At 40.2% G+C, this 22,257-nt stretch overlaps 1 protein-coding gene across 4 annotated transcripts in view; it reads left to right on the top strand.

Moving 5' to 3' along the window:
• LOC133991452 (neurexin-1a) overlaps window positions 1-22,257 on the top strand; it is a 257,056-nt gene that overhangs the window by 156,858 nt on the left and 77,941 nt on the right. For all 4 annotated transcript variants that reach the window (XM_062429859.1, XM_062429858.1, XM_062429860.1 and 1 more), the window contains one exon: window positions 11,568-11,749. In XM_062429859.1, coding sequence (XP_062285843.1) covers window positions 11,568-11,749 — 182 coding nt within the window. The remainder of the gene's footprint in view (window positions 1-11,567; window positions 11,750-22,257) is intronic.

The following is a 22,257-nucleotide window of genomic DNA, read 5'->3' as shown; positions in this document are numbered from 1 at the left end:
TCGCAAAGGCAGTAGTTGTGCTGCACAACAAAACTCCCTCTCACACGCCTCGGCACATCCGCACATGTAACACATGCCAGCGCACGGATGAACACACGTGAACTTTGAGGATTATTGATGTTTATTTCTGGCAATATTTTTTTTCTCTGTTATTCTCCAGATTCATTTTATTGTATCATTTCCATAACATACCCAGCTAATTAAATAATATCTCACCACTTAGTGAAGGCTTACTTACAAAGTGAGGCTACTCAGCAATAGGCAAAGCAGATGTTTAATCCTGCAATTAAGGCCAAGGCGTGCTTGTCTCCTGGGCATGGCTTACAAAAAGAGTAAACAGTAAAAATGAAGCGGGGTCATGCAGGGACGACGGAAAAATTAGACATATGAGGAACGGCCTTGTTCCATGGGTAAAAAACCATGCAATAGTGTCCACATATTGATATGCTTTTAATGTAATATAAATAACTGATCATCTGGTGTAAATTGCCCACCTGTTTGCCTGTAAATGGTTGATTTATATAAAATGAAGGCCATAAAAATGATTGCATTGTATGCAAACTGGGTGTGTTGAACAGAGTCTGCAGGTTTCTGAAGTGTTGTTTATGCACTACTTTTGAGCTACCGTCTGCACATGTATATTGCCTCGGGCTAAACAGTGATTTGTTAAAGAAAAGGGACAATGGAGAGGGTTTTACCATCTCCCTTAAAACGTAAAGATAGCCATGTGGATGTATTAAATCATTTCAAAGAAAGCCCTCTTGCGGCACAAGCTTTTTGTATTTATGCGGCTATAGCATAGACTGCTGTATAATTTTCTTTTATGAATAGCACTACTGTAAGAGTGTGTTCAGTAAAGCACAGTAGCTCTGTCTGATCCTAAAGCAGCCTTTTTGTGAGAGCGGTGTTTGTGCTGATGCAGGTTGGGCTGCATATGGTGATGGCAGCCAGAGTTGTCTCTAGTCTCAGATCAGAGCTCTGGCCCTGGACTCTGTTTTCTGCCTCACTTCCACTGTGTAATTATCCCCCACACTTGTCTTTTTCAGTAATTAGGACTGCAGTCATACTCCACATCTGTTGGCTCCCTAATAGAGAAGACAACAGCTTCTAGAAACCATTTGGAGTCTGTGATGTTTGGTCCATGCTAGCACACAGACCCACTGAAACTAAATAATGCACTGATGTCTGATGGCACAGAATCCGTCAAACAGGCTTTTAACTGGGAATGAAAAAGGAGAGAATCGACTGATGCCTGATTTTCTTTAAGTCTAACTTTGATATGTGTTTTCACTGGAACGCAAATTAAACGCTGGATGCAGAAAAATCTCATCAACAAATTGCTGGCAAACAAAATGGCTGACCTGAACTGAGAGAAAGGGAGCATTGTGTCTGAGGAGCAAATGAGGCAAGTGATGATGAGAGAGTAAATTAGAAGCTGTCGATACTGTGAGACACCTCTATCAGAGCCAAGGCTGTTGGCTGGGGAGGCAGATTTGCAGCTGGTCAGGGTAACAAAGGGCCCGTTTGGTGTATTGGTCCATTAAGACACTGGGTCTTGTCAGCTCTGCCTGGATGGGCCATTCTGCTCCACAAGGCAGGGGCTCATGTATCACTTAGGGCTTAGGGGAAGTGAGCATGGTAGAGGAGGGGGCAGAAGGGTGTGAGTGACACTGGTCGACTGAGCATTCATGGCATAATGTTACCAGCCCAGGGGGCAGAACTTTACCTCAACCATGAATTGATGGTCCCCTGCCATGAAGAGCGAGGGTGGTCGGTATGGCTACCCCGGGGCCCCGTCATGATGAGGTGCAGGCTTATCTCTTCAGAGCAGTGTGAGGATAAAATACGGTGAAGTAGTGCAACAGCATAATGCAGGGTAAGACTTCTCGATGGACAATTTTCGTCAAATTGAAGATTGTATCATTTTAGAGCTGCTTAAAGAATTGCTTCACGTTTTCTGACTGTATCTTAATACAGTACTTGCATGCTATATGTTTGTTAATTGGTCACTGTAATTATTCATTTTGTCTATATTGGCCACTAGGAAATTCCCTCAGACAGAAGGGCTCATTCCATACAGAAATTGTAAAGTTCAGCTGCAGCTAAGATGAGGCTTTAGTAGTCTGATTTAGTAAAATAAAATTGATACAAAACTGCACTAATTGTACCAAAAGTGTTCTCTTTTTGGGGAAATCAGCAAGCTGTCAGGGGGAGCAACACATCCTGGTAGCCCCATATAGGTTTGTTCCCGGCGTTACACGAAAGTCTGTGACTTAATTAATCAGACTTTATTTGAATAGCACTTTTCATACACATACAATGTAACACTACACAATACGAACACAATACAACTGGCATGCAGTGGTATACTGCCTCTGCAAATGTTTTAATCACACCTTATCACCTCACACTATATTTTGATAGGTGTAACCAAAAGATGTATTTTGTGAAGGTCACAAATTCTAATAGCATTGACCACATTCTGTGACACTAGAGGATCAATTACATGACACAAGCCCAATGTGGCCACCAAAGTTTGTTCAGGTGAGGTGAGCATGTTCCACTGAAACTTGCACACTAAAGATTGTCGTGTCATAGCTGTCAACATTTTTGACCTTCTATGCATCCAATAATTCTACTGGGTCACAATTTTTTGCTTAGCAGCCACAGAAATGTGTGACCCTATCTACTGTAAATCCACCATTTTTGGTAGCATTAATCCTCCCCGGATATACACGCTTGTTATGGTAATCTGAGACTGCTGAAGCCTTATATTTGCTTAGGCTGAACCCTAGAATGCATTTTTGTGCAAGGACTGTGGATTTTGTCCCCCATCTTTGGCTGTGTAGTCGCATTAGTTGCTTCACAGTCAGTTGACAGGAGAGGTCCAAGACACCATCCTTTAAGTATAAATAAAGGTAGAGGGGCATACAATTGCAAATGGGTTTCCGCTATTGCCCTTTGTGGTATAAAATAAAACAGAACTACTTTCTAATCAACCCTTTTCTATTATCCTTTTTCTAAAACCTCTCTTTTCCCCTCCCTCTCTTACTCTTTGATGTGGTCATTTCACACTGTACTCGCCTTGAGGTCTGACTTAAGTGCCCCTATGTTTTCTCTCTCCGCTGTTGATTAGGTTTGTTGCTCCTATGATTTTGGAGCTGGCAACTTACACCCTTAATAAGGATGACCAATCATGGGGGCAACCAGCAATGCCCCACTTTTAGTCTCCACTTAATTTAATTACATCAAATTAGCAAAGCAGTGAAGAGAGAGAGAGAGAGAGGAGAGAGAGATGAGAGAGAGAGAGAGAGAGAGAGAGAGAGAGAGAGAGAGAGAGAGAGAGAGAGAGAGAGAGAGAGAGAGAGAGAGTGAGAGAGAGAGAGAGAGGAGAGAGAGAGAGAGAGAGGGGTGGGAGAGAGGGGGGAAAGAGAGGCTTAATCCTTTGCAGTTTATGAAGGCAGGTTGGACACTGTCAGCTGTCCTATGCAGAAATACTGCTTTGGGATTGTCTTCATTAGGAGGAGCTTAAGGCTCATAGGTCACTGGATATTGTTAAAACAATACTGTGGAAATGAGCTAATTAGAATATTTGACAAGTCTAGCGTAAGGATTAAGGGTGATTTCGAATTCCTAATTTCTTGCATGTAGCTTTGTGTTTTTAAATATATGTTTGCCTTAGTACCACTTATCATTTATCAAAACAGTTTTTAAGTGTGAAAAAATGTTGTTTAATTACATTTATTATCATCAATGAAGCATCACATTTGCTTATACTGAAGCACTCCATTATTTCAGCCTGTTAGAATGAAAATGGAGCATGCTGTATTAGCATAGGTGCATAATTATATCTCAGTCTCAAACAGCAGGTATAACTGAATACCCTATCAGCCAGCGGTGAAGATTAAGTCTCTGGGCAATGAACTGTAAAAGTTTATATCGACTGTGCTGTATATATGCCAATATGCCCAGACTTATTAAGCCAACACAAAGTAAGCAGGCAGTCTGCGCACTGGGTTGATTTAGCACCTCTGTCCACTCTGCTTTCTGCTGACTGCAAAGAGAATAGCTCAGCTCCTGCCTTCTGATAAAGACTGAAGGGGGGATTTATCACCTTAAAAAAAAGAAAAAAGCAAAGAAAAACAGGGAAGGAAGCAAAGCCGAATGTGGCAGAGTGTGCACAATATTTTATGTTAAGGGTTAGTTTCATGACTACAGCAGGTATAGACTATTTCCCACTCCATTCTCTCATATGTGTGTGTATATATATATATATATATATATATATATATATATATATATATATATATATATATATATATATATATATATATATATATATACCCTATCCCACCCTGCATTTATAGCAAGATCACAGTGATAAACAATGATATACTCAATACTCACACTCCTGTACTGTAATCCTGTTTTTATCATGCTGAGGGAATCCTAGCCCCTCACGTATAATTCAAGTGGTCATATTAAAAGTTTGTTTTGCTGTCATTTCCGTTGTACATAGCGCAGGATTGTTCCAGCTCCAACCTATGATGAAACCTTTTTCTCATGCCTGCTGGTTCTGTTCTAACTGCCTATCCCATTATAAGGAAGGCAGTTGTTTGTGCTGAGAGAGGATTAAGACAAGTCAACAATCCATAGTCTTTTTAGTCTCCCAAAGGCTCTGCTCACACACCACTGAAGATAGAGAATGGCTTTTTCCAGGAGCAAAGCTTGTAAGTGTGGTTTAAATTGTTGAAAGGACCTCGCTATACTGCAATGGAACAATGAACAGATATAGAAATAGAGATTGGGTTGGTTTGGAGGGGGAGGGGGGCAGCGGAAGGAAGGGAGCCAAAGGGATCTATCTGTATCCACAATACCTCGCTTTCCAGCTTTCATTGTCCAGCTGAATTTTCTTCATTTGTACCCATGGGAGAGACAACCAGAGGCTGTGTTTTAACTGCAGACTCCAAACAAGTGAAGGAGCAATTGCTCTCATGTTTTTTTTACTTTTTTGAGCTGCTGTTGTTCACTGTACTTAATTATTCTGACACACACAGGCTGCCTATCAAAGGTGACAGGCAATTAATCACCTTGCAAGTCAAAGTATTTGGTTATGTCATCTACAAAAGTGACACCTGACAAGAGTGTAACTTTTTTCCTCAAGGCATCTGTTTTTCTTTTCTTTTTTCTTTTTTTTTACATGGAGCATAATTACAGGGTAACGGCTTTAATCACAAATATTATTAAAAATACATTAAAAATAATGATTATGGCTCATTTTAGCCTTTTTAAAATTGCTCATTTTTAATGACATATTTAAGACAAAAGCCATACCCCAAAATACACTAATTAAAACTAATAAGTGTAAATTGATTTCCGGGGGTCTTTAAAGAAGTATTGTAATAACTGTATTTTCCATCTACAATGACTCATAATCCAGCATACTACAAAAGGCATATTCATCACACTTTAAGACCCTTTTTTTAAAAACAACACAGCCCATCGTGAAAACACTAAAACGATGTGTAAATCTCCTGAAGGCAGAAGCTAGAATGAAATAGGTATATTGGTGTTTCAGATTACGCTTTAACAGAAACTCTACATTACTAGAATGTGAGGAAGATCAGTTATGTAGAACTGCTGCCTTTGAGCAAAAACATTATACTTAATTCACTTAAAAATAATAATTAATTTGCAAAATGTTCTTTTAAATAATGTCCATCTCGAGTTAACCTCTTTAACCCAGTTTTTATTTTTATATCTCAGTGAATGCAGCACAACACCCATGGCACAGGTTGTAGAAAGGGACTTGTGTGATCAGAAGTTCCCAGTGTGGCACTGTTGGCAACAGGGTGGAAAACATTATCTGTAGATGTGGTTTTCCTCGCCAGTCAAAGCAGTGCGCTCTGTGCCACAATGCTCTGGCAACTCTGTGATGTAGAGAGCAGTACAAAGGGGATCTACCACAAAAAAGCTCTCTCATGAGGAAACTCATGAGAGTCCTTGTGCAAAAAGAACAGAACTGCCATGGGCAAATATACAGCATTTTAAATCTAATTAGCTGGAGAGAAGATAACATACAAGGTTGGTGTCCTGCTCTAGTCACAGGAGCAGGAGCAGGACATTAGGTGAAGCACTAAATGAAGGTACGTCCACTAGTCAGTTCCTTATTCATAATACAGTTACACATGGATATACTTAAAATGAAAGAAAAGCTATTTTTTCCTACCTGGGGGAATTACATCAAAGTCAAATTGGCCTACATATCCACAAAGAGACTTTGTAAGCTTAGTTGTAGGATCTGTACATGCAGACAGGACTAGGTAGATGCATGAAAAAGGCACAGAAATGGACTGCAGTGTACCATGCGCCTCTGACATGTACCAAAAGTTGAGTGGGACAAGCAAAAATCCCAGGTGATCGTTAATACTAAAGCTCCTCTACTCCCACGCTGGAGCTGTAAAGTTCACAGCAAGAAAAAAAAAAATCCTGACAAAAATGTCACTTCACTAACACAATGCTGCACCAGGTACTGACAGGCAAGTGCACTCCTCACATCTACCCTGGGAAACATGTTCTGGTGTACAGAAAGAGATGTTTTACATTTACAGCAGGGGTAACAGTGAACAAATCCAAAAATAACAGTATGAAATAAATTGTTAGAATTCAGTATAGTGGTGATAGTCACTACTGAACAGAAAAAAATGATTTCAGATGTTTAAACACAAAAAGAAACATGACATTATAGCAATACAGTGCACACAGTGTTAGTTTGATCAAACAGTAACATATTTTTTGTTGATGTTTTTAGAAAGAACTTTTGAGAAACCTACCAATGAAAACCACATGAAAGAATTAAACTTTCCAGATTAACAATAGTCTTGGCTGCACATCATGTAGCGGTACACTAGGTGCATTTCATGGATCCACATTCATTAGCAGTCCCTGGAAATAATTGCGTAAACACAGTTGTAGCTTTTCTTTTACAACCTTCATAATCACAAACAAACACGCACACACAGGAAAAAAGAAATGTGAATGTCCTTGATATCAAGGCTGAGAACTGCTAGCCCTGTATTTTCTTGTGTCTGTAGACAGAGTAAACAGATAGACAAAGACATTGACATTTAAATGATCAAATCATTTTTTTTTCCAATGAAGTTTGAATAATATTTTTTGTCATGCAATGAAGCCAGTATAGGATTGTTGCTGTGGATCAAGCATATAGATAGATATCAGCCTATTGGCATCATTATTTTGGATCATGGGGTGTGATGTACCATTTAATTGTACACTGAGGCAGTGTGAACGGTGGCCGTACTTGACTGTCTCTGTAATTCACAGCTTTGCAGTCGCTGCCAAGTTAGAACAGGCAGCTGAAAAGACATTTAATTAGCTATGAATTTGAATGGTTTTACTCATAATTCCCCATACTATTTACCACCTCATCTCCTCAACTATTAGACCATTTAATTGTACCAAAAGGTGACATACAGTGAGAAAGGTAGATCAGGGGAGAATAAAATTGATCACGTTTACCCACAATTTTCCCTCACGGCACTACATCTTCAGGAGCATTGATTGGAGGTAGCTCCTTTACCAGATACCGATAGTGTTTGATTGGATAATAGTGTCCTCATAAATCCTGGTAATGATTTCTGTAGAAATTGAAATGGTAATCCAATAGACATCATTAAGCTTCTTTTAATTGTACTCGTCCCAGAGGGGGGGGGGGGTTATCCTTAATATAGAATTTAGCCCACTTAAATGGTTTTGGAATCTTCAAGATGTACATTATGTAAATGTTCACCCACTTATCTCCGTCACTTGCACAAACAAGTTCGAGGGCTCCGTAGATCTGAAGGATATTGACCTCATTAATCTCATTTCCATTGTAAAGATCTACCATAAACAGTATGTCCATGTGTATATATAAGCAATATAGACAGAGTTGAAAGACAGTTGGAAAAATAAGTTCTGTGAAATTCCATTCAGGAGATTCATGGAAATGATCAAGAATTAATCTGAAAAAGCTATACTATATTCCACATCTCATATAATCTATTTTTGCACCACAGTCATTACGGGAATCCTTGGCAGCAAATAGAGAGAAATGCAAGTGCTGGTTGCTGACAGAAAGCAGATCCATAATGTCATCTCCTTTTCATATTTCCATCACAACTATGTAATTATGATTGGATTCCTCCCCAGTTTCTCGGCAGAGGTGGTAATATGAGGCTCGTTATGATGGCTGTGTTGGAGGTCAGAGGAAAGACAGTCTGTGGGCCTGACCTTTGCTGAGAAATAGAGTCAAACACACAGCCTTTGTATATAGCTGCCACCCTACAATTGCTACACTAAGGCACACAGCCAATATAATTTCCTATGCTCACACCTATCCGCCTCTTCATATGACACTGCACAGTTTATTTAACATGCAGTGCTCGGAGGCCAGGTTGCTATACGCTCCTGTTTCATTACAGCAGAAATAGATTGAGACATTGAGAAGTCAGCGCCAAGAGGGCTCTAACACACAGGCCATGTTTGCTATCCTGCAGTCTACTATCCCACACACCTCTTTGGCCAAATGCAGGAGAACTCCAGGGATGGTGCTACATTTTTAATGAAAGCAGAGTGTTTGATCTGCCAATGTTTATCGTCTTTGATGTTAACTGACACAGCAGAGAGCAGCTAGCTCTCAATGTAATCCAACATGAGGATAGATTAATTCATTATCCTTTAACAGAGGAGGCTTGCGGTTGAGGAGTTCATCCTGGAGGTCTGATCATCTGTACAAGCCTTGAGTACGACTCACCGCTACCTGCTCGAAACACCTCTCTGGGGAAATGCGTATGAATGTAGGAGATACAAATGCGTGTGTCTAATGGGAATACCTGATGCAACAAAAATCTTAATTACACTCTTTCTCAGCTATTGAATAGTTGTGTGGTGTTACACCTCTAAGCACTTTGTATCTCAGACTCCCCTCATTGTACCTAAACCTTGTCCTTTCATTTGTTTTTATCAGACAGTGGGGGAATAGGGAATAAACTGAAACCCTTGTCAAATTAAAGAGACAACAACGGGCAAGTATTTCTAGGACACTACTGTATCTAATGACTACAACAGATCCATATCAGGCCCTGTGTCCCAGGAGAGTGCACAAATAACAAATATGGAGCCAGTGCATAATTACTCCCACCACTGGAGGCACGTGTCTGCTGATTTCATGCCACTGCACAACTGTGTAGGTGTGCATTAACCATGTTTCTCCATGTATCTTAATCCTCAACAGTCCCTCAAGGAGTTTTCCACTATGCTCACTCATGCTCATATGGATTTTAGTCTGCTTTACCACATATTGGCAATCTTATTATCTGCACTCTCTGAGTCAGTTTTGGAACCATTTATGTAATCTGCATGTCACTGAGTAGTTCGTTTTGTTGACCTTTGGTGGCTTGATGTGAGGGTCTTGCTGTTTATCCATTTAGCTTAAGGGTGTCACTAGCAAGATCTGCTCACCAGTTCACTGAAATGAGCAATCTCTATATTATAGTGAGGTTTTTATGGAGGTCACCAACAGTAAATAAGCTGTCAGTGGGATAAAGTGGGTGTCAATTCGTATGAATAGACAGAGGGGGAAATGGATGCTTAAGGGCCCAGTGAGTTCCAACACTGACATGGTTTAAAAGAGCTTAATTATAATAAGCTGGAGCATGGAGCAAGTGTTTGGTGGCTTGGGGGGGAAACTAGGAGAGGTGACAGTGACAACAGTCCAGCATGAGCAGCTACATGAACTGGAGATTGCTCGGTGAGTAGGCCAACATCAGATATGCATTAGTGGAACAAGACTGGTTTTCGGCTGTATCCACCAGACTTCATGAAAAAGAAATGACGCCTGTCTCACAAATATATTACACATAATGTATTTTCCTTTGTAGAAGTCATCAAGCTTCATAACGCTTTATCCATTAGGAGAACAAGAATGCTTACAGTGTTATTTCATTACATTTTACAAATGCGAGTTATGCTTTATGAAAATAATAAATCCCGCCATAGATCTGTATGTCCCCACATCATTTGTTAATCACATTATTCTTAATTAATGATGCAATTCTTTTTAGCTAATGGTTGACAGTGTGTATCGACTGAAATGAGGGAATGAAATTGGAAAAGGAACTTGAGAGTAGAGTGACGTGCTTAAATCACTGCGCTGTGAATAAAAGCCAGAGGGAAGAAAACAACAGAAATATATAAATAAATGCAAAATTTATCGATAGTTTTACATCCTCGTGAACTGGTTTACAAGAAAATATTGGAATTACAGTCACAATGATTTATAATCTATTGTTCAGGCTAAGGCTGTTTAACTCTCTGCCCCTATGAATATTAACATACTCTGTCTCTCTCTCTCTTGCTCTCAGTCTCTCCTTCTCGCACTCTCTCACACACACAGACGTAAATGCATCCCACACTAGCACAGCTCCTTGTCTAATTTTTCATGAAGATAGCTGTTTTTATGCTAATCTGACAGCTGCATTCATTTTCAGGCATTCTCACAGGCATTTATTTCCCAATCTCATACTCATTCGTTCACAGTCGCACATGCATATACACACTTTCTCCCACAACTATACTTTTCTGTGTCCTGGCAAAAAGGAGTGGGAACAGTATCCTAATGAAGATTTCTAATTAGAAAGTAATAGAGACTTATTTGATTGAGACAACTCTGAAATGATGAAGTGTCGGATGTTTAGCAAGCATCCAAACATGTGTTATTAGACATGAACAGTCTCCTACTTTTACAAGACTGCTTCCTTATTTCCAACCAGCAGTTTGACTAGGTCACTGGCATAATGCTGCAAGGCTCTTCTCAATGAATAGCTAGTTAATTAGAATGGCTCGTTCATCTTCCAGGTCATGTTCAAACCTTTCACAGGGCTGCTAAAGACAACAATGAAATGCAGCAATACAGGAAATAGCTGGTTTGGAGGTCACCAGGAGGGCATAATTGGATCAGTCAGTCAATAATGCTGCCAGCTTTGTCTGCCTTTGAGGCTGCTAATGAAGCGCGAGAGATGGGGAGGTGCCCGTTTGGTATGCTGGTTACCTGAGCACCAGAGACTTGACTGCAAATTCTCTAGCATTCACTTGCACCTCTTTCCTCTAGAGGTAAAACAAGTAGTGACAGTAAAACTGAGTAATTGTGCAGCATCATGAGGAAAGCGGCACTGCTACCTACTTCCCTCATTTCAGCAGAATTTCCCCATGCTCATGAATTGACATGAGTGTACTTAAGTCCTCAGATGGGGCTGAGAGCTGTTCAAGAGTGATGTTGCTCAGTGCATTGCTCTGCAAATCATTACTCAGCACAATAAAACACTCCAGACTGACAGTGCTCTGTACACACGACACTGATGCCTACTCTTCTAAGTTAATAATGTTTGTGTTGACAGTCAGTTGTTGGTGCCTGTTCACCTGCAACCAAACATTACAAGGTTGAAAGTGGGGAATACATTAATAATGTCTTCTATTTGTTCTTCTCTCTCCCTTTTTTTTTTCTCTAGCGGGAACAACGTACATATTTGGACGAGATGGTGGACTGATCACGTACACGTGGCCGCCAAATGACCGTCCCAGCACGAGGGCAGACCGGCTAGCCATTGGCTTCAGCACACACCTGAAGGATGCTGTCTTGGTGAGGGTGGATAGCTCCTCTGGTCTCGGAGACTTCTTGAAGCTTCACATCGTAAGTGAAAAACATGTTAATTAGCACACTTTCAAATGCAGTAGATCACATTACACACACTACATTGCACATGTAATGCCTATGTTTAATCTAATAGCAAATTAGGTCATTTTAATTTACTGAAAAGCACAACATGTATGTCCAATGATCTTGTGTCATAAGAAGACACCCACACTTGCTTACCACCTCTTGTCTACGTGATATGGCCTCAGTGAGCGTGCAGCAGGAACCCAGGGAAATGGTGCGGTAATAAGGGTTGGTTCCATACAGGGCATCTCTGACCTGGACATAATTCTGCCGGCTGCCACATGACCTTCCTTTCGCTAGCACCCACTTACTGACAACAACACTGATGCTGGCCAGGAGCATACAGGCACACTGCACATGTAAACTCATACACACACACAAACATGAAATTGGTCTTGAAGTTTGCCTCAACCCCAGCTGCCCACACACCGAGATTCACACGTACAGTAAGCACACAGTGACATAAGCAGGCCTGTCCTGAGGACACAGAGCAGCCGTGATGTTGTTCTTATGAGACACCGCCATATACTCGTTCTGCTTAGAAGTGCTTTTTTGCTATGTTTTTTCTCCTAAAACCCTCAAGGCCAAGTGATATCTTCCCCCTTGTTTTAATCCAAAAGTAACTGCACAATTAAAAAAGACACAACCTTTTTTATGCACACCGTTCATTACCAACTGCCGTGCAGGGACACAAACAAGATGTTCAGAAGAACATAAATTGGAATATGGGTGCGTAAGGACAGATGTGTTCAGTCCGATGTGCAAATGCTTCACTACAATGTTTTCCGCAGCTCTCTGGGCTCCTCTCCACCTGCACAAAACACCTGAACAAGGATAAAACAGGCGAGAATACATTGTTTTCGTATGAGTGATGGAAAATGTCTTCTTCAACAATTTGCATACACAGGGCTCCTTTTTAAATTAAATGGCACAACAGGGCTTTGCTAGGTAGTTCTTCCCAGTGCACTGAATTAATATACATACAAATTTGCTCACTTGCTTGTACATCAGTCACACTTTGTGTCTTATTTCTGAACGATATACACACTTCTGCAATTCATTTGAATACTGTCTAGTTAATTCCCATTTCATGCCCTTGTGCACTGCACAGTTACTAGAAAGCTGCAGCAAGTGAACACCTTGAAACATATGTTATGTATATGCCCAAGGCTCCTCTACAAAATGTCTGTGTCTGTTACACTAGACCTAATGCACAAAGAGACATTTTCTAAGGCAAGACATAGGTGAAATCTCAGAGGAAACGCCTCTCAAGAAGACGGTTTCAACTTAACTGCGGGATTTAGGTTAACTGCTTGTGATGCATGTTATAGGTTAGAGACCAGAGCCACATAGACAGGAGAGGTGTGTGTGTGTGTGTGTGGGGGGGGGGGGGGGGAGATCATGCAGCTTACAGCAGATGCATGCGTACCCTTGTTGATGAAATGTGGAGCATTCCATTGACATTTTTGCAGGGAGAAAATGTTGATAAGGCATGTTCTTACAGCAGGGGCAGTGGGTTGTGAGAATCCCCTCTCCTCTCGCATCAGCAGTCACTTTGAATGCCTCCTCTTATTTATTTATTTCTGCACATTAATCTGGGGGCTTTGTGAAATGTTGCATTTCATTAGAAGATGAGAGAAGCGTGAGAAAAGGGAGTTTTAAAGAGACAGAAAAGAGGCATGAAGAGCGGCATGAAGAGACAGAGGGTCAGGCTGTTGATCTTTGTTCATCTAGCTATTTAAGATGAGCGACAAGGATAAAATGTAAAAAACACAAATAGCTCAGTGGAAGCGTATTATTCTTTTGGTACAGTGCACTATGAAGTTGCTACAGTATAGTGTTAACCACAAATGAAGCAGCATATTAGAATATTCTGTCAAATAATATTCTCAAAATCATGAAATGATGATTTGACTGAATGATAAAAAGGTCATTAGTGTAAGAAGTGTGTTTAAAAAGACCAGAATTCAAGTCTGCTTGTCGTACTTCAACAAAGTATAATAGACTGTAACATTTAATTGTCATGAGGGATATTTTATAAGCTTTGTGCTGCAGCTAAATGAAAGAATAGCAGGAAATCACAATACATTATGAATTTGGAATACTTATGATGCTAACCCTCTAGATATGTGTTTCGTGCCTGCCTCTCCCTCATTAATTACACTGCAAAGGGCGTGTTTTACAGTACTCTATTAAACACAATGAGCTGTGCAGAATTACCACTTTGATGCATTTCTTATGCAAGAATAGCAGCACTCAGCTAGTCACCTGCAATAACCTTATCTAGCTTAACTGTATCCTTAGCGGATCACACTGTAATATGAAATAATATGAGACTATAATGACTTTGTGGCCCAGTTTACTATAACACTGCGCTTGGAGAAATGCAGTTTCACCCGCCTTGGTCAGACGGTCTTATTTTTAAGAATAAATACATTAAATTAGTATGACAGAATGATGATTTCCATTACTGAATATGTATAAACCATTTTTTTTTTTTTAGTTAGTAGTTCATTCAGAGATGCATACTTTCCAAACAACGTATTATAAGGCTGATTCTCAATGGTATTCCCCTCATTCCTTTCTGATACCTCAGCTCTGAGCAGAAATGTCTTAGGAGGAGTGTATCTTCAGCTGTATGAGATGGGATTAGACCAGATTTCAGTATTTACCCCCCTCCTTCTCCATCCTCTACATCCCTCACCCCCCTAATCTCCTGCTCCCATTTCATGATGACAGGAAACCCAGCGGGGCTTGAAGGACGCCATCGCAGCTCACACTCTCAAGAGGGAATTTTCTGAGTAATATGTGGAGACTATGATTTAAATGCACCTCAAAGGAATTGTGATCCTTCCCCCGCCTCTCCTTTCTATCGCAGATAAAGACAATGACTGTGAAGTCAGCGAACCATCAAATGTACGACAATCACTTTCCTCAGGCTCATTACTGTAGTGCACACGGAAGGAGGACTGGATTCATAATAGTGTTTCTGCCATTTCTCCAATTACGATTATTCCACAATCCCTTTCGCTTTTTCTAAGGTGAAGCATATTCATGAGGCTACTTGAACAAGTGTCCCACGTGGATATAATACTTGTCTGTACATGATAGTATGCCCTGGCAAAGTATCAATGTATATATAATTAATTGCACTGTAGCTGAGAGTCAAATCCAGGAAAATATTCACAATGATATTATGCAAAATAGGGAATTATGGATGTAATGATCCTTGGTTAGTATATGCAGCAGGGTAATCCATACAGAAGAAGAATTGGAACAAAGTTTATTAGATGTTGGTGTGCAGTACCTTCTCTTTTAAACATGCTAATACGTTTTACTGTATAAAGTCTGTATAATTTCAGCACAGAATACTAGAGGAAGTTCGTTTGTACTTTGATGCTGTTAAGGTATTTTATCCCTCACAAGGGAAGTATTATTTATTTTCCACACAAAAAAGGGCGGATGTCTATTATTGGAAATCCATCTTTACATTTTTAGGAAGCCATTTACCCAGTGAAATTGAAGCTTTGCACTTGTATTCTTCTTTTATTGTTGTCAATGAGCAGCGGTGTTGTCAATCAGAGCCTCTCGTTGGTCTCAGGGAGGGCCCCCAGGGGCCCACTGAGCTTGTTTTGTGCTATCACTCAATCTCTGTGTGGGGGTTGGGGACTATTCCAAGTACTTTCTTCTTTCCCTTTTCTAATTGCATGCATCCCTTTAAAAAAACAAGCAATGAAGGCACTCTGGCAGGCTAAGGCAGCGACACTGTGAAGTTAATGTATTCCAGAGAGCTGAGAGGATGGTGGAGAAATAATGACTTCTCTGGTGTAGCATTGCTCCCCTCGGTCCTCCTTTAGCTGACTACCAGAAAGGGGGTTCTTCTTCTGATGGAAGACACCTTTAATTGCAGTTTCAACTCCTGCACTCTACCCTATTAATCATGTAAAATGGCTTGAGAAGAGAGACTAAGAGACCCACTGTTTCAAGTAAGAAAATATAATCTTTTATGTGTTTTTTCAGTTCACCTTACTGTTGGAGTTCTGAGTATGCACAATCGCGTGCTTCATTAAGTGGCAACTGCACAGTCTGATTTGATGCTACAGGTGAGATTGTTACCTGGGAGAGGTGAAGTAGGTCTCAGGAGAGAACCAATGTCACGCTATACCCCATACTCCTATTAAAACACCTGCTGGGATCTTATTCTCATCCACTACTGCTGTTAAGGTCTCAGACCCAGTAATTACCTCCCATGCTCAGCCTGCACAGAGACATAGAACAGACCTGCTTGCAATACCCACAGGATTAACTGGGATACAGCTTTTCTGTGTTGCTTGCTTGGTCAAGGCACATCAATTAGTTATTAGCCGACTACCAGATTATCTGACAGACACCATATCATTTAATAAATTATATTCATATCTATTATATAATAAAAAAGAAAAGAACTGCAACTACAAAAGCTGTGATACTGAACATGTGTGTGGGCACATAATAAGTGTTTGATTCCATCTCCAGGAGAACATTTGAAGTAATTTTATTTGTTAGGTGTTGTCATTTCAGTTTAGAAAATCGACTTTTTCTCCACATTATTTTATCAGCTGTTGCTATGGCAACAATCCCAGTATAGGACTGGGATGGTGCTTTAGTGCTATGGTGATTATATGCATTTTTTTCAGATTCAAAATATAAAGGGCTTATTTCTGAATACCTTTTAACTAGAAAATATTAGGTCAAATATATATATATAATATATGGCTGGACTGTGTATGGTCAATGTGTGAAATTGTGGCCTGTTTTTTACAGGGATAGTCAGTGGTTTTGTCTACAATGTGAATTCCTGGATATTAAATTTTCATTTGTAATTTTCTGTAGTGGCTCCAGTAATATTTTCTGGTAAAGTTTACTGAAATAGCATATCATATGAGATGGTTAAGCTACATTTGAGTAAAAAAAAAAGAAGCTTCTAAATGCATTTACAAGAATAATATTTTCCACTCATATCTTAAGATGTTTGATTTGAAAAATAACTTATTTTAATTTGAACTATTGTAATTACCTATCTGTTAACTCCCCCTGCTCTTTATCTGTTTCACTCTGCAGATTTCTCTCATTTTTTCACTCTGCATTGTTTTGTCAGTGATGGTTATTTGGGGTGCTTTAACTGTGCGCTCTCGCTCATGCTTCTATGCGCCTTTTTTCTGCCTTATTCCTGGTCGATGGTCATGGAAGCTGTGGTGGAAACTGTAAATTAAGTTTTTTGACAGCATTTTGGGTGCAAATTCAGGAGGCTTATCTCCACAGTAAAATCAAGCACAAATGCAGAGCAGACACCACACACTAAACTGATATAACAGCTACATGAATTCCACATTTTACCTGCAAGACTCATGTTTTAATGCTGTTGTTCATCATTTGTGATGTGAAAAGGCCAAAGAAATTAAAAGCTAGCATCCTCATTTTGGTTCAGTTATAAAATCCTAACGCAGCGTGCGTCAGCCAGAGAGCCGATCACACTGGATGGTAGAGGAGGAGACGGTAGAGACGCTTACACACATCTGTTGAAAAAGGAGTGCAGCTGACTTTAATGTACCAGAGCTGAGGACGTCAGAGCTAGGAGCAAGAAACACAATCACTCTGCATTATCTGCACTTCTGTCGCCCGCTTCCATCATCTCATTTTGAAAGAGCAATACTCAGCCAGCTGACCAATGGTGTAACTCATGGACATCCACAGTTTGGCACAGTTCAGGCATGGTTCATGTCCAGAAAAATAGAAGACAAACCTAGCGTGTTTTCCACCTTGAGCAGAATAGTAAAACTGAAGAATTAAAAATAAAACATGTTACGGATTTGGAAATTTACTAATTTATATATATCCTTCCACACACTGCTCCACTGCAACTGTACATAAAATATGTAAGCTCAGCCAAAGTTTTCCGGTATTAGAAAAACAGTGTCCAAACACAGATTTGTTCCCAATGACATTATTCATCATTGAACTGTCACGCTCTAAAGAACTGAGGGTAGGAGTAAACACATCCACCTCACAAGGAATTTGACTTCCCATGGTTTGTGCTGACGCAAGTCACTCTTACTTCTGGAGTTTCCCAGCTTGGATGATATCTTAAGACAGCTGGAGCTGCCAACCTTCTCCACTAAACGTCAAAAGGTCTAAAAGCAACAGAGCATGTAATTTGAGGATCATCTGTAGAATAGCACCGCTGGGAAGGTGCCCAATTGTATTTTGTATTTGTTTTGTCTTTAAATTGTCAAAAATTATTAGATTTTTTCCCTCTGCTTTCCCCCATACTAACTATATGTGGGATCAATTCTTAAAAGAAGAAATTATAGTAATCATAGCTGCATTTTTATCAGCAACGCATATTAATGAAGCTCCCTGCTGTAGCCAGCTCTTCTACATTTAAATTCACAACCAAAGGCCATACCGCACCCCCTTTCAATGCTTTCCCCTCATATCACTGAGGGTCAGTGAAACCAGATCTGCCAATAGTCAGTATGTTTGGCCGATTGCAGTGCAGTATGTGGAAAAGCTAGGCTAATTGCGCTGTAATGGTGAGTTAATAGCTGACCAGGCGGATGAAAACAGCAGTGAAAAGAATGGATGGGAGAGCTTGATTGACCTCATTTAGTCCCTCTGTGTTGATTCAGCCACACAAATAAGACCGGGGAGGGGACACCAGCGAGACACTTTGACATATTCCCATGCTTTTATATGGTTAACATACAGAATTTGAGCTGTAATTGTTTAAAAGGCGATGAATAGTGTTAATAGTATGGTAAAGGCGCTGGTAAATGTAGCATTGATTTTATGTCCGCAGTGACTGATTTTGGCAAAAGCATGAATGCGGAGTGAATAGCCTCCTTTCTCTTTTAGTCATAGACAGGGCAGCCACTCGGCTCAGATGATGTACCTGACCTCAAAGAATCAAATCTCATCATCTCCATATTGAGAAGGGACAGCGCTAGAATCACCATTACTCATCTTTCAGTTCCAATCATTTCTCAATTTGTTCAAGCTCTTTGCTACTACAAAGCCAAGTGGTCCATGAAGAGGAATGAGTGTATGTGTGTGTGTGTGTTTTTGTGTGTAAAAGAGAGAGAGAAAGAGAGAGAGAGAGAGAGAGAAAGATGTGTATGAATGTGTATTTGAGTGTGCAGGACAATAATGTGTCTTCAGTTTTATTAGTGTAACAAATCACAGTGAGTACAGCTTGTCATTCTCAAAGCTGTACATCAATACGTTATGGGCTCGCCTCATACAGAGCAATATTGCCATGGCTAACATGGGGTAAATTTGATTTTCATTGTCAATGTTACACTGTCAGGCATGTTCGCTTTTATCTGGGTTACAAGGTTAAGAGCATTGACATTCTATTTGTTATTACAGTGCGAAGGATGAATTTTGTTTGTACTGGCTCAACCGTCCCTCTAGATTCTAGTTGAACACGTCCCTGTAAAACCAGTAGCCTATGTTACCTTTACCACCATTCACATATGGGCATTATTCATTATTTTCTTACTCTAAATTTAAGTTATGCCTATGCACATGTGGATATGTATGTGGTGAAAGAGAGAGAGAGAGAGAAAGAGAGAGTGAGCATGTGTGTTTATATGTGTGTGTGTGTTTGGGACTTGAGCGCCACAGCATGGAGTCACCACAGTCGTTGACTTTTGACACAGCTGCCCCGGGCCTCAGGGTGGGATAAAAATAGTCTCACTCTTTCTCGCTCCATTACAGTGAGCAGAAGTACAGTGCCTCCAAATGAACACATATGGAGCGCATTTTCTCTAGAACCTCTCTGTACATTTTTATCTTGTCATCTTTCCTTTTTTTTCCTCTAACCTAATGTTTTAAGTCAAAGTCAAACTGAAATTTAAACTTACCTCCCCCTCAAAATCAGCAGTTTTCTGTTTGTTTTGAGTACTTCATTGGCAAGTACTGTAACAACCAAAATTAATAAATACTTTTTTTTGCATTGGCTGTGCCCCTTACATCAATGTTTTCTGGGAGGGGTGTGTGAATGTTTGATTCTGAGTAACGATGTTGGAACTTGTTATTTGATTGGTGCAATATCTGTGTAGACAGGCAATAAAAATAGTTGATGGATGTAATATCGCTTCACTTTCAACTGCCACACAGGCAGTTAACCAGCTTGGGGGCTGATGTTAGCAGTACCGTCTTGATATTCCTTATGTTATACATGACTTCATACATTACTATGTGTCGAGTCACAGGGTGATGTATGGAGTGCTGAGGTTACGGCACTTACCTGTTCATACAGGTTTTGACTGCTACTTACAGTGTGTGATGAATGCACAGCACTGCAAGCTGGCAACATGAGCCAAAAGTAGTGTCTAGTGATAATCAATGCTAACGTAATGAAGCAATCTAACAAGTTTGCACTTTCAAAGTGAAACCGAAGTTCACCTTCAGATTCAAATACAAACTTAATAGTAGAATCTTTCCTCCCAAATGTTGAATGTTTAGAAGGGACAGGCAGCTTAAATTGCTGAAAGAAGATCTATGACATTATCACGTTAGTAGCACACCACGTTCGACAGTGTGTCTCCTAGCAATGGCTCACCGATGTCAGTCAACCGTTGCCGTGGGAAACACACACCCAGAAGCTCATAGCTAAGACGCTATTTCTACAAATATCTCAAAAACAGTTTTATCTTGTTTTACAGCTGTAATATTATTATAGTTTGTACATCCAAAGTGACAAGAATCCTAAATTCAGTTTGGTTTTAACAGAGGGGGATTTGTGTTTCCTGGTAAATCCAACATAAAGTTTCAAACAAGTATACACCTGTTCCTCTCTGTAGATCTTCCACACTCTTTCACATATACCCTGTATGCCAAGCCGGCCTACTGGTGTTTACCAGGGTCAAGTTATTTTGGACCACGCACTCTGTCAAAGTCTGAAATTACTTATACTGTTACTTACATATAGCCCTGGTAATGAAACATCTTACAGGGTGCTTCTCAGCTAATTATTCCATAATTGTTGTTGGTACCCTGTTGTTGATGACTTCCACAGTGCTTTGTGTGGGGCTGCATGAAATATTAAACAGACAGCCGTGCCTTGTTCTGGTCAACTTAATTACCTTTTTCACTGCTGCACTGCTCTCATCTCCAGCCCCTTGTGCTTTCCATCGAAGCCTGTATAAAATATAATACACACACAAGCATGCTGTTTTTAATTATGTGCTGCTGTGGAAACATTTCGTAGCATGCCACAGTGGGAACACTTGTGTATGTTGGTGGTCTAGCCTTGTTAACTTTAGTTCCTGATTTATTTATTTTCATTTAATTTATTTACCTTTATTTTGCTTTGTTTTCTATATTTTTTGTTATTCTTATTTTTTGTATCTTATCTATTGTATTTTTCTGTCTGTAGCTGCCAGTAATAAGAAAACGATGTTCTATTTGTGACAGTTCGCTTTCACCAATAAACCACACAAACTCATAAAACATTAAGACCAAATGAGCGACAGGAAGCTACAGATTGAGAGGCAAGACATATCGTATGGACGTATGGAATCACAACTGAAACCAATCTTGACTGGGGTTGGTGAAGTGGGGAACTGTATCTGCTTTAAAAATGTCTCAGGCTTCTGGGAGAGCAACCACATTGTCAGCAGAAACACTCATCCTCTTCTTGTCCCCCATTTATGAATAATGTATTTAATGACCCTCCCTATATCCTCCATAGCTACTAGTCAATATTTCGCAGGTCCAACTGATGGACACAGAGACTTTAACTCCAATTATACTGAGCAGCACTTGACATTTAAGTTAAATATTACAAGACACGTTGTGTATTTTCTTCATCGTTATTGCTTTTAGGGCAGACTGTCTGGCCAGGGTCTTGTCTCTCTGCTATAAGGGAGTTACATTGCAGCCAAGCACTCTTACCGAGCCTCTGGTCATAGATAACTTATTTCACAACCTCATCAAAGGAATAGGTTTTGAGTGTGTGTGTGCGTGTGAGAGAGAGAGAGTCTGAGTGAGTGCACGTGTGCATGAAAATATTCCTCTGCTATAATAAGAGCTGTGTGGTGAGGACCAGCAGTGCTGCCTGTTCAGGAGCAAACCGTCCATGACGTGTCAGCAGCCTGCATGTGCAGAGCACCTCATACAGGAAGATCAAACAGACAGGCACATGTTGTTCCTTTGTCCTCTTCTATACCTCAGGTAAACACATGAGGTGAGAAGAGCACCCCTGGATCTGTGGCCTCATTCTGCTCAGTTTATCAACCATGCACCACACTTTATCTCAGGAGAAAAGAGAGATGTTCAGGGAGAAGGTTGAGTCTTGTTTATGTTGCAGTAAATGTTGCACCATAGAAGAGGTGTTAAACTTTATGGCTCATTCTGCAGGTCTTCTAAGTAGTTGGTATGAGTGATGGTTTGGTTTGCTTTCCCCAGAAGGGCGAAGCAAACACCTTGACAACAGT

Source organism: Scomber scombrus, chromosome 12 (assembly GCF_963691925.1).
Source record: "Scomber scombrus chromosome 12, fScoSco1.1, whole genome shotgun sequence".
Lineage (NCBI taxonomy): Eukaryota > Metazoa > Chordata > Actinopteri > Scombriformes > Scombridae > Scomber > Scomber scombrus.
The sequence above is the reverse complement of the archived record's forward strand: the minus strand, read 5'-3'. Positions and strand labels throughout refer to the sequence as shown.